The 15,224-nt window shown below is 49.6% G+C and overlaps 1 protein-coding gene across 1 annotated transcript in view; it reads right to left on the bottom strand.

Annotated features, from left to right (window-relative positions):
• Tbc1d22a (TBC1 domain family member 22A) overlaps nucleotides 1–15,224 on the bottom strand; it is a 305,311-nt gene that overhangs the window by 121,170 nt on the left and 168,917 nt on the right. Inside the window, exon 9 of the mRNA XM_069999815.1 lies at nucleotides 6,161–6,270. Coding sequence (XP_069855916.1) covers nucleotides 6,161–6,270 — 110 coding nt within the window. The remainder of the gene's footprint in view (nucleotides 1–6,160; nucleotides 6,271–15,224) is intronic.

Consider the following 15,224-nt stretch of genomic DNA (forward strand, 5'->3'; position numbering starts at 1 on the left):
AAGCACTGCCATCCGATCGACCTACTGTAGCTGAGGAAGAAAAGACGTAGCATGAGAAGCTCGAGAACTGAGTCCTGCAAGCCCCCAACCTGCCTGCCTCAGCCCACAGCCAGACCCCGCTGTGCCTCGGAAACCACTGGGCGGAGACCACACAGGATGTGTGCCAGCGCCGGGCAGCCCAAGCCCGGCTGGAATCACTGGCAGGGTCGGCCGCACCAGCTACTGGGAGAAAACAAACCCTCAGGCCAGATCTGCTGAATGCAAAGCCCAGGACTCTCGCTGCATCATACTATGTGTGATGCTGTACAGCTCTGGCCTGGGTGGGACAGAGCCCTGTCAAGTAAATGACACTGGCCTTCACAAACACACCTTCCTGTCTGTTCAACCAACTCATGGCTGAGCGGCAGGAGAGCAGGAGCCAGCATCTCTGGACCCGATCCAGCCCCTCAGGCCCGCTGGGAATCCGTCAGAATCCTCGCACTCAGCTCTGCCTTCACTGCTGCGCGAAGGACCATCTCCACTCTCCACTGCCACACGATGGACAGGCACACACCCAGTGCCCCCGCCTGCAATGCAGCTCCTCCAAGAGCTGTGCGGCTGCACAGGCTTCGCTGGTGAACTCAGCTTCTTACCCTGCTGGTCATGCGTCTCTCTCTCTCTGTGTCCTCCCAGCCCTGTCCCCCAGGCTGTCCGCAGTGCCGGACTTCAGGTGAGTGTCTTGTGAACAGCAGAGAGCTGGGTTTGGTTCTAGCTGCAGCCTGGCTTCGCGGTTACTGTTCTTCCCACAGCTCCGCACTCCTCAGCCCGCTCTGCGTGCGCTGATGGTGTTTCCATCTGCGTTCTTCGTTTTCACCCGAGGCTGGCGCTCTGCCACTCGAGCCACGCCTCCAACTCCCCATCTAGGTCCTTTTTGCTCATTCAGGCTACTGCCCGCCCTGTCTCTGAGATTCTCTATCTTTCCTATTCCGTGGCTCCTCAGCATGCCTCTGTGAAATTTTGTTTTCATTTATCCATCTCAAGATTTGTCTTACGTATTGAATGTAAGTAACAATGTCAATTAAAACCCTCAGCCATAATCTTATCAGTAGACTTTTTACATCTACTCATTTTGCGTCTATTCTTTTCCTGCTGTAACTACGCGGCTTTCAGTGCTTCTATGATGCTGAGTCAGCAATCCTCTCAGACCTGCCTTCTCTTAACTAAGTCTCTTTTCTGTTGTGTCTCCTGAGTTACAAATTTCAATGACTAATTTTTGTTTCCAGATGTTGTTTCATTCTTTTAAAACTTTCAGTGTCTCAGTGCAGGAATGAGTGACAGTGCAAAAAGAAACGCACTCATTACCTGACTTGGGAAAAGGTAACCCCTTTGTACATCACCTTTATAAGAACAGCAACAATACAAACTCTCAGCATCTCATTCCTAATTGTGAACTATTCCTTTATCCTTCGTATTTTAACCCAGGCATCTCAGGCCCTCCGGTCAGTGGTCTAGGACCTGTCTCCTGACGGTGGCAGCTGGTGTCCTATCTTTACACACTTGCTGCCCATTCACTCTGTACCCTCTGAGCTCATCTTCGGAGAATTTTTCCAAGAGAATACTACATACTTAGAGCATTTTTTCCTAGGCAGAAGTCCTCAAAACAGCTGTCCGCTCAACTGATGTGGTCTCTGAGACGCTTTTGAGTGGTGGGTGAGACCCATGTTTGCCCAACAATCCTGGGACACAACAATACGGCCTTCCGTCCCTGCCTGGACGTCTGCACAGAGAGCCGCGCAGTACAAGCAAAGACGGCGTGTTGGGAGGGGCCAGGCGGTGCTACCACAGCCCTCACCCTGCACAGTTCAAATCAAAAGGCAGCCTCGCTCAAGGGTGCCCTGGTGAAACAGAAATCTAACTGCTCCATTAAAGTTAAACCAACTTTATTAACAGAGGTCACTCTCGGCCTTCTGACGCCCTGCGTGCGCGTCAGGGTGGAGCCTCCTTGGAGGGCACTCCTGCTGCGGACATGCAGCTCTGAGCTCCACTGGACCCCTGCTTCGAGGAGCAGCATTTGTGCTTGAAAGAATGATGACAAGCAAACTCAACCTGAGTCTCTGGTGACATTTTCTCAAAAGGCAACAGCTTGCCTGTCACTTCAAGGACAACAACAGATTATGTGTGTTGCCAGCGACAGTATTTGATCTTTGAAGCCAAATTTGGAATCCAATTTTGGAAGGCTTTTATTCACCACAGTTTCAGCTTCTTCATGTGATTCTTTTGATACGATGTAATTGTGCACATTGAAAAAGTCACCATACTTTGCCATCTAGTATTGTCCAAATGATTAGTGCACGATGTTTCAGGGCCAAACATGGGTAAAAGATCTGTGCAAAGGGTAAGGAGCAGCCACCGCTCTGAGTGCAGCAGGTACAAAGCATTCGTTGACATGAATTCAGAGCTCACACAGCAGCTAACCCATGCCGCCACTGGGTTATGGTATAATGTTAAGGGGGAAAAAAACTACAACAAAATGCTCTTTTTCGCCCCTATCCACACAAGACTGACTTCCTTCAGATACTTCAAAAAATTACAATAAATTGAATGTACAAGCATAAGACAATTCTGTGGCCTTCTATCAAGTCAGATATAAAGGAAATTTGGAAAATGTAAAATAACACCTTTCTTATCACTAAATACTTTGTAGTGGAGAACCTGATTTTAAAATACTACTTACAGCTGACTACAGTAAGTCTGTCATCGTTTCTGTTTGTTTATGGTCCTGTGATGGAAGCCAGGGCCTCAGACATGTTGAGCAAGCGCTCCGGCACTGGGCTACATCTCCAAACCCCTGCCATTGTCACTTCAAAATAAAAAAATTCTGTTTGAGTTTCTAATACAGTAAATATCAAAAGAATTAACCAACAAATGAAATCTCTTTGGCTCCGGCAATCATTGTTAAGACCGTCAAGAGGTCCTGAGGCAAGTGCTGGGGCTCTGCTGGGCTCCGCGGCTACACAGCATCCCACCGTCCTTCCTGGGCCTCCCTGGACTTCTGAGGACCACAGCCTCCTTCCTTCATATCTTAGGGCAGGAGCCCTAAACCCCCGGCCACAGAGGGCCTGACAAGTCCCTCAAATGCATCTGACAGCCAGCGAGCCATCGCTTTCCCTTCCTAGAGGACTTCCCCTGGCTGCCGAGGACTCCAGCAATGCGCGTTCAATATTTAATGCCCACATGTCCAGGCACCCCTTCATCTGCCACCTCCCTGGTCAGGGCCCCTCACCAGCGGTCTGTGGGCAGCAGTCCACTGTCCACTGAGCTGCCCTGCTCACACCTACCCAAGCCTGCAAGAGCCCCAACACCTAGAGACAGGTGCTCCCCACAATCTCAACTAACTGACAAAGTGAACCAATTAGTTAATGAAACCTGGTGGAAAAGAATCTCAAACTGGGGCTCCAAGATGAATAAAAACAGAGCGGCAGCTATCCAGGACACCAAGGTAAGAAAAGAACAAATGTGGTTTCTGCCTTCTAGAATTCCCCCTGCAAAACAGAACTCACTCTACCTAGTACTGGAAAGGTTCTCTGCTGGGTGGAAAGGCCACAAAGTAGGGGAGGAGCACAGGTCCAGACTCTGAAGGGGGGCTGCCACCCACGCTGTGTGACCTTGGACAATGGCTCTGACTCTCTCAGCGCTGGCTCTGTGAGGCATGGTCACTCAGAAGACTCTGACTCTCAGCGCTGGCTCTGTGAGGCACGGTCACTCAGGAGACTCAGCTGCTCCTTAGCTCATCTCCACAGTCTCTGGGGACCATGTGACACCTGTGGGCCCTGGCAGGCCTTTGTCAGTTCTCACCCTGAGGAAGAGCTAGTACACAGCTTGGGCTGTAACCACTGCAATCTCTGTGCATCGGGGTGGAATTAGGTCACCATGAGGAACAAGTCTGATCTGGAGAAATGTCAGGTCACTGGTGAGAGTCGGGCTGAGAATCTACATTCAACAAAAGCACAGCAGATGGCTAGGACTTTCAACCAGCCAATGATGGGAAGAAAAAGGGATACAAGGAGGACACTTTCCACAGGAGAATGGAGCTGAGGTAACTGAGACCAGAAACAGGAAGTAGGCTCAGGGGCAGAAGCACCAGGCCCTTGGGGGTCTGACACACTGGTCCATTTGAGCCTGGACTTTAAACCAGCTGGTGTCCTCACACCCATCTACACCTAAAATGACCATGATTCCTGCACTCACAGGAACAGTCCCAGGAGGGGTCTGCTAAGGGGCCTACGTGCTACCGGAGCTGGAGTCCAGGTCCTACAAGGGTGGGGCTGACTACCTCAGCGTTGGCTCGCGTGGGCTCACACGGAATCAGCTGTACCCGATGAGAGACAGACACACTGCTACCACGGGAATGCGACATGCTGCAAGCACACTTGTCTGTCCTGTCAATAAACCACTTCTCCAGACAACATGCGTAGGTGAAAAATGAAAAGCCATCATCGATCTCCTTGTACAGCTGATCTTATTTACAAACAGAAGCCAGATAATCTTGTATTTAAATGGCACACGTTCCATCACTCACTATCAGAGAAGTGACACTGGAAATGTATAAAGGTTTACATTACCATTCAATTACTTTCTAAGGTAGGAAAAGCAGTAAGCTCTGGGAAAGAGAATAAATAATGAAATATTCCAGGTGCTGGTGGCTCACGCTTGTCATACTAGCTACTCAGGAGGCTCTGATCTGAGGATGGCTGTCCAAAGCCAACCGAGGCAGGAAAGTCCGTGAGACCCTTATCTCCAATTAGTCACACAAAAAGCTGAAAGTGGTGCTGTAGCTCAAGTGGCAGAGCACTAGCCTTGAGCAAAAGGAGCTTGGGGACAGTGTCCAGGCCCCAAGTTCAAGATCCAGGACTGACAAAAAATAAAAAGAGAAAAAAAGTATTAAGAAAGGAAGGAAGTGACAAACTGATGTACTAGATGTGTCTCTAGAGAGCATTTTTTTAATGAAACAGAGCAGTTCAGGAGGACATCTGGATGGGTGACAGTGAGGTCACTAATGCTTCGGCTTGGAAGGGATTTTCACTTCTTGCCCACACCTAAGTAACCAAAGCCATGTGAACCCAGTGTTACGCAGGACAACTGCTGGATAACTTATTCAAACTGAGCCTTGGGTCTACGTCTTTAGACTGTATTTTCTAGATGCCTTCTTTGGCATTTCTGGTCCGGCAGTTGGGCTGAGAATGCGTCGGCAGGAGAGACACGGGCTCGGGGGTGCAGGATTGCGCAGCGTAGCCATCTCCTCGCCATCTCGGAGAAGTCCATCCCACCCCACCCCAGCCTCAGGACCAGGACCACCTTGGCAGGGACTTCTGAGGGTGGGTTCCAGAGCAAGCCTCGAGAATTTGGTTCAAGAAACTTCCCTCAACCACGACTGCTCTAGGCATCTCCTTTAGTCTGACAAGTCCACCTCTGCTTCCCTGGCAGCTGCTCTGTGCCAGACCTGCCCCGGAGGCAGGAGCCCGCCGCCTCTTTATTGTATACTTCCTCCAGGAAGGTCTCACACTTATTCCCTGCGACCTCCCCGGAGCAAAACACGGCACTGAACATAAAACAAGCGGCTAGAAGAGGCATGCTAGCAAAGAAGGAACTGAAACCATTCCACGCCGCACTGGAGGGCTGTTCCATCTACCTCAGCCATTGTTCTACAACAGAAACGTCAGTCCTCACTCCTAACTCACCTGCCAACCAGGCCCTTCCGGGGCCTGCACAAGATCCCTCCCACCCCCACCACTTACAGCCACTGGGGTGCCCTCAGGACCTGCCACTGCTGTGCTGTTCCAATCGCTTAGAGCCGTGGGACCAAGGCTGGCAGAGTTAAGGGCTGCCGGCAGGCTGAGGGTTACAGACAGGGTGCTTTTAAGAGGGCGGGGTGCTCTGAACAGTGTGCCAGGCTTGAGCAACGACGCATGGTCCCTGCCCAAGCGGTGCTGATGACCGTGGGGAGACAGAGCCTGGGGTCACCGGGACTTCCCCAGACTGAGAGGCACAACGGCTCCCTGAGGAGCACATAAACAGGCTTCGGGAATTGTGCTGGCCTGGCTGATACAGAAGCAGGCCTGTGGCAGCAGGAGATGCTCCTGATGCTCCATGGCTGGAGCTGAGCGGGCGGCCACGGGCTCACCTGAATGCCGTCCAGCAGCTTGCTCATGCACCAGTAGGTGTCAGCCTCGATGTTGCGCAGCACCTCTGCCGGCACGCTGGCGACGTCGACCCTGTCCACGTCCTCCTCTTCTGCACGGCACCCAGCATGGAAAAGACAAGGTGCAATTAACCATACCAGTAAACAAGACGGAGCGAGCTTGCCACTGTCAGCCGCTCCCTCCACCCATTTCTCATCACACTGACTAAATGGCTCGTGCAGTCCCACACCTCATCACTTAATGGTTCTCAATTTCAATACCTAATTGGTTGCAGATAATTAATATTCTGAATCTTCTCCAATTAATTAACATAATTAATATATTATAAATTATTGCTTCTCAGACGTTTTGCATTCTAATAAGAGAACCCAGAATACATTATTTATTCCTAACAGAGATCTGAAAGTTTCTGCAGTAGACTTTAAACATCTCGTTCTTACATAGTTGTGTATTTATTCAGTAATAATGCCTCTAAAACCCTGTCTCCAAGATTAGTCTTTCTGAGACTGCAGAGGGTATTTCAACACTATGATCAAATACCCCACAAAGAAGTAACATAGAGTGCTTCAAAAGACTGACAATAGTGCTCTAAATAACTTCCTTCTGAAAACACAGAAAAACTAATGAGTGGAAGGGTAAATTTGTGTGCATTTATGAACCCATCACAGTGAACCCTCCCATACTACAATGAACATAAACTTAAAAATACAATTTTCAAAAAAAACTAATGAGAAAACATAACTTAAATGTTTCTAATGCAAAACAGATACCTAATTAAAATGGCTTATCAGATATTTGGCCAGACAATTATGAATGCTTACAAAGACTGCTCTCATCCAGCACATTTAAATCCTGTATTTTTTTCCATTTTATTTTATTTGCAAAAGAACATGCCTCTTCCCAAGGAAAATATTCTTTCATAAATATCTTAGCCCAGAATATACTTAGAAAGTTGTAAAAGAAGCCCAACGATGCTAAGAGCAATAATGACTATCAATACTTATCCAGTGTTCATCAACAGCAGACACCCTCCTCCAGGTTCTAGCTATACCAGCTCCTGTAACCCATCACAACTCCACCACCACCACACCTTGTACCGGGTGGCCATGGGCATGCAGAAAAACAATGGCATCCAGCAGCCTGGAAAGCCGGGGCCCTGCTATCGGCCCACAGCTTGCATGGGAAACTGCTGCCCCAAGGGCTCAGGCCACGCCCTCCCAGCGCCCGCCAGCCACCCCAGCAACTTCTCAGCAGCACCTGCACAGTTCATGTGCTCACAGGGACAAGCACACTGCCTGCCTGACTCTTGGCTCACAACAGAGATCAAAAAGGTAAAGAAGGAGGAGCATTTCCACAGCAGGATCCCTTGGCTGGGAGCCAACAAGCTGAGCCTTCTTGTGCTGTTCTCTCGGACACAATGCCAGTCACGCACAAGGACCAAACGTGGCTCTGCCGATGCAGGTCAGTACCCACCAATTCCACCAGCCCACCCTCCCTCACTGGCACAGGGACGAGGAGCAGAGAGGGGGCTAACATGCTTAGGGACCATAGCAGCCTGGCTGGCAGAAAAGCAGAAGCCCAACCCAACCCAGTGTGTCCCCAACTCAGGAAGGCCCAGGCCTCCCCTCTACCGAGGGCAAGGCTGACAGGTGTGCCCGTGACACACGCGCTCTAGCAGCTCTGTTCCCGCCGCCCCTGCACGTCTCTATACACAGAGACCGGTCTGCTCGGCAAGCCCCCTGCAAAGGGGGCGGCCTCAAATCTGCCGGCCCAGGCAGTTGCCGTGTGGCCTGCACCCTCCTTCTGGTGGAGCCTCCACAGAGACACCACCGGACGGGCCCCTGCTCCCACTCCTCATGCCTGCTGAGGCTGGGGAAAAGGGGCATTGTCACCACCAGGCTGCAGAAACTAAGCCCCAAAGTACTCCCAAGACAGCGACAGGAGACAGCAGGGCAGCCTGGCCCCACCAGAGCGCTGAGCAGACTGGGAAGGCCGAGGACCCCCACGTGGTGCACACGGCCTCCTCGTCACACAATCCCCTCTCTGGGAAAACGGCCTCCACAGAATCTATTCACATCCTGCCATCTCAGCAGATCCGATTTTATTTTCCAATCTCAGGGAATTGAATCAACAGCATAATCAGAGGACTTCTTCTGAGATGCTGTCCATCGACTCCTTCAAGGGCCCCAAGCACAGAGATATTTCCTCAGATATAATAAAGGGTAAATAGGAAAGGAAGCCCTCCACAGCCCTCTCCTAAGTTCACTAAAGCAGCTGGACTCACAACCCAGCCTGCAGAAAACAGGCTCTGGGGGAGACAGGCCAAAGCCTTGATTTTTCTTAGTCTGTTTAGCTGGCTTATTATTTTATCCAGGGAAATGTCAGCCTCCTATTCTGTGTGTCATTCCTCACAACAGACCATTTGTTACTCTTCAACATAATGAAGTAATGGCATTTAACTCCGAGAACCCTGGTGCCAATTTGTCTTCTAAACGCCAAGAGAATCAGAATCGCCCTTATTGTTAGAGGGAGATAAATATGCCTTGGCCAGGACAGAAAGCACCCACACTGGGCGGAGCAGGAAGAGTGGCACAGAACACTCTGGAAGCCCTTGTCTTCAGAGCAGGAGTATGCTGCAGAAACACTCTCTGGCTGGCGAGAGGTGCCAGAACATGGCTCCATGGAGGACAGGGTGCGGACGGTCAGGAGGACACGGCCTAGACTCTACTGCAGACAAGTTCAGCAGCATGGCTCCCTTTCCACCTGGACACGCTGGTCTGCTCCCCAACCTAACATGAGGACCAAGGAGAAGGCATGGGTCGGGGACGTTCTCAGAATCAAGGAACCATAGAGCCACCAGCCAGGATGACAATTAACTCAAAACCATCTAACTCTAGGACATACACAACTTCCCAACAAACATGGGGAAAGGAGGGAGAGCATTCAAGGAGAAGACGGCCCCTGGCATGGAGGGCCTAGAGCCCTGTTGGAGAGAAGCCACATGACCTGGGGTTGGAATGTCCACAACTGAGCACTCAATAGGGTTTGGCTCTCTAAATAGGTGTCATTCAAACACCCCTGGAAGAGAACACTGCGATCACATAAACACCCAGGGGAGAGAACACCACGATCACATAAACACCCACGGGAGAGGACACCGCGATCACATAAACACAGGAGAGGACACCACAATCATGCAAACACACACGAGAGAGCACACTGCCCTCACGCAAACACACATGGGAGAAAATACCATGATCACGCAAACACACGGGAGAGGACACCACCTGCACGCAAACACACACAGGAAAGGATCCCACCAAACACACACGGGAGAGGACACAGCCTTCATGCAAACACACACAGGAGGGGACACCATGATCATGCAAACACACACAGGAGGGGCATTGCCTTCATGCAAACGCGCACGGGAGAGGACACCGTGATCATACAAATACACAGGTCCTCTCCCCTCCACCAAACCCTTTCCCCGCCCCTGGGCTTCTCCCTCTCTCCAGGAGGACCAGGTTGAAAAAGGTGTGAGCTCTGACTCTGGCAGTGTTGGGGACATCAACAAGGAGCACAAGCTAATGCACAGAAACCAAAAGGAAACAGAGAAGTCATTCTTACAGCCCAAGGCAGATCAGTAGTCCCTAGAAAACTACCACAGAATGTGAAATCAGAATGTAAAATCTAACATTTAATTTAAAATAATCTCACCATCTTACATCGTAGGAAGACTTTAAGAATGATTTAAAAACCCTTCTCTGAAAATGCTGACCCATTAAATTATTTAAATAAAAGATTTATCTGTAAAATAATCCGGCCTTTCTCAACAGTTCCATTTATATCACAAGATCTAGAACTGTACTCACATACAAACACACACACACACACACACACACACACACACACACACACACACACACACACACACACACACACACACACACACACACACACACACACACACACACTATGGTTTACCACAGTACAATACAGGGTGAACCCAAAACACCATACTGAGGAAGAGCTATCACCCTTTATTTTCTACAGAAGGGTATAGAACAGAAAGGAAGGCAAATTATCACAAAGAACACTCATTTTTACAACAGGAAAAAACAGTCTTGTTAAAGTCACTGGAATAGTTTAAGTTCTGTCTTTTCCAAAATGAATAACTAGAGCAAAACTTCAAGCATGGTCTAGCCTTTGCAAGTGATATGAGAAGCATGCAGGACATCTGGACTCAGAATGAGGAAAGTAAGGGGCATGGCAGGCGTTCAGTGGGCAGGGTTAATATTACAAAGTGTGATCACCACGTCCAGAGAGAGCTCCACCAGTGGGTGGGTAAGCGTATGGATCGATGGATGGATGGATGGATGGATGGATGGATGGATGGATGGATGGATGGATGGATGGATGGATGGATAGATGGGAACAGACAGCTAGGTAGAGGTGGATAGATGGATGGATAATGGACAGATGGATAGATGGATTGATGGATGGATGATGGACAGATGGGAACAGACAGCTAGGTGGAGATGGATAGATGGATGGATAATGGACAGATGGATGGATGGATGGATGATGGACAGATGGAAACAGACAGCTAGGTGGAGGTGGATAGACAGATGGACAGATGGATGGATGGATGATGGATAGATGGGTGGACAGACAGCTAGCTGGGGGAGGGGAGGGTGGATGGATCAACAAAGGGATCTGGATCTAACTGCTGCTCTGAAGTATCTAAAAAGCGATTTTAGGGAAAGAAATGGCAGTATTTTGTGTCCATCTTTCCATGTCCAAAAGCCAGAAGCAAACAGGGAAATGTACTGATGATGTCCCAGCAATGAGGGCTATTTCCCAGGGCAGCTACCAAGCTCCTTTCTCCACAACGGGCAGCTGGGTGCTGGGCACACACAGCCCCGTCAGAGATGGGAGGCCTGTGGGGAAGCTATGTGTTTGAAGACATGACCGGAAGTGGCCTGGATGTGAGGCTGGAGTGTTCTTTCATGGGCCCAGACTTCTAACAGTATGGGCAGCACTGAACTCCTGAGTGAGGAGCAGAAGGAGCTTCTGTAGTCACTGACTGAACTTGCCTTATAACTCTAGAATGTATGGCTGGATGAATACCAATTGTCCCAAGTCCTGTACACAACACACGGTCATCTGATGATCCCAAGTCCTGTACACAGCACAACACATGGTCATCTGATGGTCCCAAGTCCTATACACAGCACAGCACATGGTCATCTGATGGTCCCAAGTCCTATACACAGCACAGCACAGGGTCATCTGATGGTCCCAAGTCCTATACACAGCACAGCACAGCACAGGGTCATCTGATGATCCCAAGTCCTATACACAGCACAGGGTCATCTGATGGTCCCAAGTCCTATACACAGCACAGGGTCATCTGATGGTCCCAAGTCCTACACACAGCACATGGTCATCTGATGATCCCAAGTCCTACACACAGCACAGCACATGGTCATCTGATGGTCCCAAGTCCTATACACAGCACAGCACATGGTCATCTGATGGTCCCAAGTCCTATACACAGCACAGCACAGGGTCATCTGATGATCCCAAGTCCTACACACAGCACATGGTCATCTGATGATCCCAAGTCCTACACACAGCACAGCACAGGGTCATCTGATGGTTCCAAGTCCTACGCACAGCACAGCACAGGGTCATCTGATGATCCCAAGTCCTACGCACAGCACAGGGTCATCTGATGGTCCCAAGTCCTACGCACAGCATAGCACAGGGTCATCTGATGGTCCCAAGTCCTACACACAGCACAGCACAGCACAGGGTCATCTGATGGTCCCAAGTCCTACACACAGCACAGCACAGCACAGGGTCATCTGATGATCCCAAGTCCTACGCACAGCACATGGTCATCTGATGGTCCCAAGTCCTACGCACAGCACATGGTCATCTGATGATCCTAAGTCCTACGCACAGCACAGCACATGGTCATCTGATGGTCCCAAGTCCTACGCACAGCACAGCACATGGTCATCTGATGATCCTAAGTCCTACGCACAGCACAGGGTCATCTGATGGTTCCAAGTCCTATGCACAGCATAGCACAGGGTCATCTGATGGTTCCAAGTCCTATGCACAGCACACCATCATCTGTCATTCAGTGAGCGCAGGAACAACAAAGGCCCCCAAGGCCCAGGGGCTCTCACAGGCTCCCCCTGCCCCCAAAGCCAGCATCAACACCAGAAGTGGCCAGAGCAGCCCAACACTAGAACACCACCTTACCATTATCAAAGAGTACAGGAAAACAGAAAGACTTGAGTATGGGTCTCTCTCCTATTCATCTAAATAGAAGAGATGGGCAAGTGGGAAATGGAAAAATCCCTCGGGTCAGAACAGCTTTAGTCCAAAGGCTTGTAGAACGTTGATCCCAATGCCTGGCACTTGCGGCCACAGGTAAGAGCCAACTCCTGCCAGAGAGTGCCAAGAGGTGGGAAGGTGGTAAGCAGACACTGTGAGGATTGTGTAAGCACCTCCTGCACAGACCCTAAGTACACTTCTCCACAAAACGAGTTTAACTGGCAATAAATAGGATTCCGTTTCTTATAAGCAAGCTCCAATTGCTCTATGGATCTGATCTTCCCATTTCCCAACTTGGGAATCTGAAATCTGGAATGCTGACACTCCAGTGAAGAGATCTTGGCTCCTACTTATGTAGATTTGGGTTGCAATGCAGAGAAAAGTCCTGCTTTGGGGAGAGCAGTGTCACACACAAGACTATAAATTCACAAAAATTGGCTTCAGCAAAAAGAACACTAGGTTAAACTGGTTTAGCAGAGAGAATGCGTCATTCTAATATAAACCATGCTCGACCCACGGAGGCCAGGCCACACCCAAGACCAGTGATGAGAAGCAATGCCCTCTTCTAACCTGCTGCACAGCTCTGCTCCACCCCGTCAGAAACCCCCTTCCTCACAAAACCCACCACAGACAGGAGGCAGAAGACCAGATGGGGTTGGTGAAGCAGGCTGTCTGCTCTTAGTGGATGAAAACAGGCCAAGATCCCTTGTAGAAAAGGGTCTGGGAGATTACTGGTCATGGAATTGAAGTGCTGAGTGAAGAGCAAGTCCAGCGTCTTAGATTATGCTGGTGATGTCGTTTTTTCAAAAGCAACCTTATATGGTTCTTTTAATTCATCCAGATCCACATTTTATAATAATACTGTGATGGGGAGTTTTCGTTAATAGAAATCCTATTTGCTAAACCAGTGATTTCATTCTATCACAGGTACCACAGGTATCTTTCTTAAGGAAGCTGGGATGGAGAAAAAGGAGAAGACAAAAAGAGCTTTGAAGTCTTCAAGAAAAAAATGTGTATTCCATTTGTCCACTGACATCATTCCCACTGAGAAGGTCAGCGGCACCCACGTGTGGACAGAGTCACGCAGAAGGTCTGCGTGGCACACAGTACCAGTTCCACCGTGTGAGAACAGGAACGCAGTGCGGCAGTGAGGGCTGGCTCACCAGACTCACTCACCGTCATTCGGTACTTCCTGACATCACACAGTAGTGCCCTTCTAGGGAGGGAAACGGGTCGATTCCAGCCGGGACCCCACCGCAAGAGACAGCACACCTGGACCTGCGGGGGCCACACGTGCAGGCAGCCCAGCTCTCTCCCTGTCAGGTCGCCCAGCAGGGCTGTTTGCTCCAAAGCTCTCAACTGAGTGTCTAGCACGCAGACAGCAGGCTCTCAATACACGCTTGTCACGGGAGGCACCAGGCACCCCCCAAAGAGCCTACAATCAGGAAATACAATCGCATCCACAACTAGACTAGAACTCATAGAAACTGGCCAAAGTACTCCTGGAAGAAAAAGGGGGAAAATGCAATCCAAATTTGTCTGGATAGAGAAAGACGACGCTATTGCTGAACTTAGGGCAACACCGCGAGTCTAGTTTATGTACAATGACAATGTGTGCAAGAGTAAAATGAAAAGGGAGTCAGTCGTTCACCCTGAAGGAAGCGTTCTCCAGCAAGGCACACAACTCGCACACTGCTCGCACACGGCTCCCCGTAACTGCCTCCTTTACGGGAAAAGCTCAGAGTTCTCTCTCAGAGGCAAGTGATTTTGCTATTTTGAGGCCCTCAGAAGCTGCTGTTTGTGAACAGCTGAGCTTGCCTTTGGAAACTGTAGGTGCAGCTTCTCAGGAAATCAGAGTGCAAATGGGATTCCTGAGGACCACAGGGCCGCAAGCTTCCACCCCGTGCTGTGCCCCACTGTCAGATGACAGGCAGGGCAGTGAGACTTCACCCCCAGGACTGCGCCTTCCACCCGTGTACACATTGTATTAAAGGATTTAGGTCCCATGCTATCTCTTAATGAGGAAGGCAGCGAGGACCAGCAGCTAAGATCTTCTTTCTGACACTATTTCAATTAGGAGATCCTGCAGACACCTGCTCGTCAGAAGGCTGTCGGCAGGAATCTATGGAGAAAAGCCTTCCTGAATCAAGATAGCCGAAAAATACAAACTGACCATAAATCAATCTGTTAAATCGGATCACTCCCTTTATCTAATTAAGGCAAAAACAATCCCCCCCCAAAAAAAACGGGCCTTTAAATCAATCTAGAAAATGATCCCTCATTCTGATTATGATTAAAGAAACCAGATGAATAAAGGTCCAAAAGAAAGAAGCCACAGCCCGAGGCTCCTCTTGCTCCTAAAGACCTGGGTTAACCCCACTGAGAAGGAGGTCAGCGGCCACCCACGTGTGGACACGGTCACACAGAAGGTCTGCGTGGCACACAGTGCCAGTTCCACAGGAACGCAGTGCAGCAGTGAGGGCTGGCTCACCAGGCGGGCGGAGCTCACGGCTCAGCAGCAGGTCACATAAAACCCTTCTACACTGGCTTATATGAATTTCTGAATGGTTGTAAATTTTAAAAAAATATCATATAATTAACTGGAAAGATTATTTATGTAATTTACTATGCAGCAAGGATTTATATTAATAATAGTTATTTTTCAATAAGAAACATATCTAAGTAGATTAA

The sequence above is a fragment of the Dipodomys merriami genome, unplaced genomic scaffold (genome assembly GCF_024711535.1).
Source record: "Dipodomys merriami isolate MVZ:Mamm:240054 unplaced genomic scaffold, mDipMer1.0.p SCAF_55, whole genome shotgun sequence".
NCBI lineage: Eukaryota > Metazoa > Chordata > Mammalia > Rodentia > Heteromyidae > Dipodomys > Dipodomys merriami.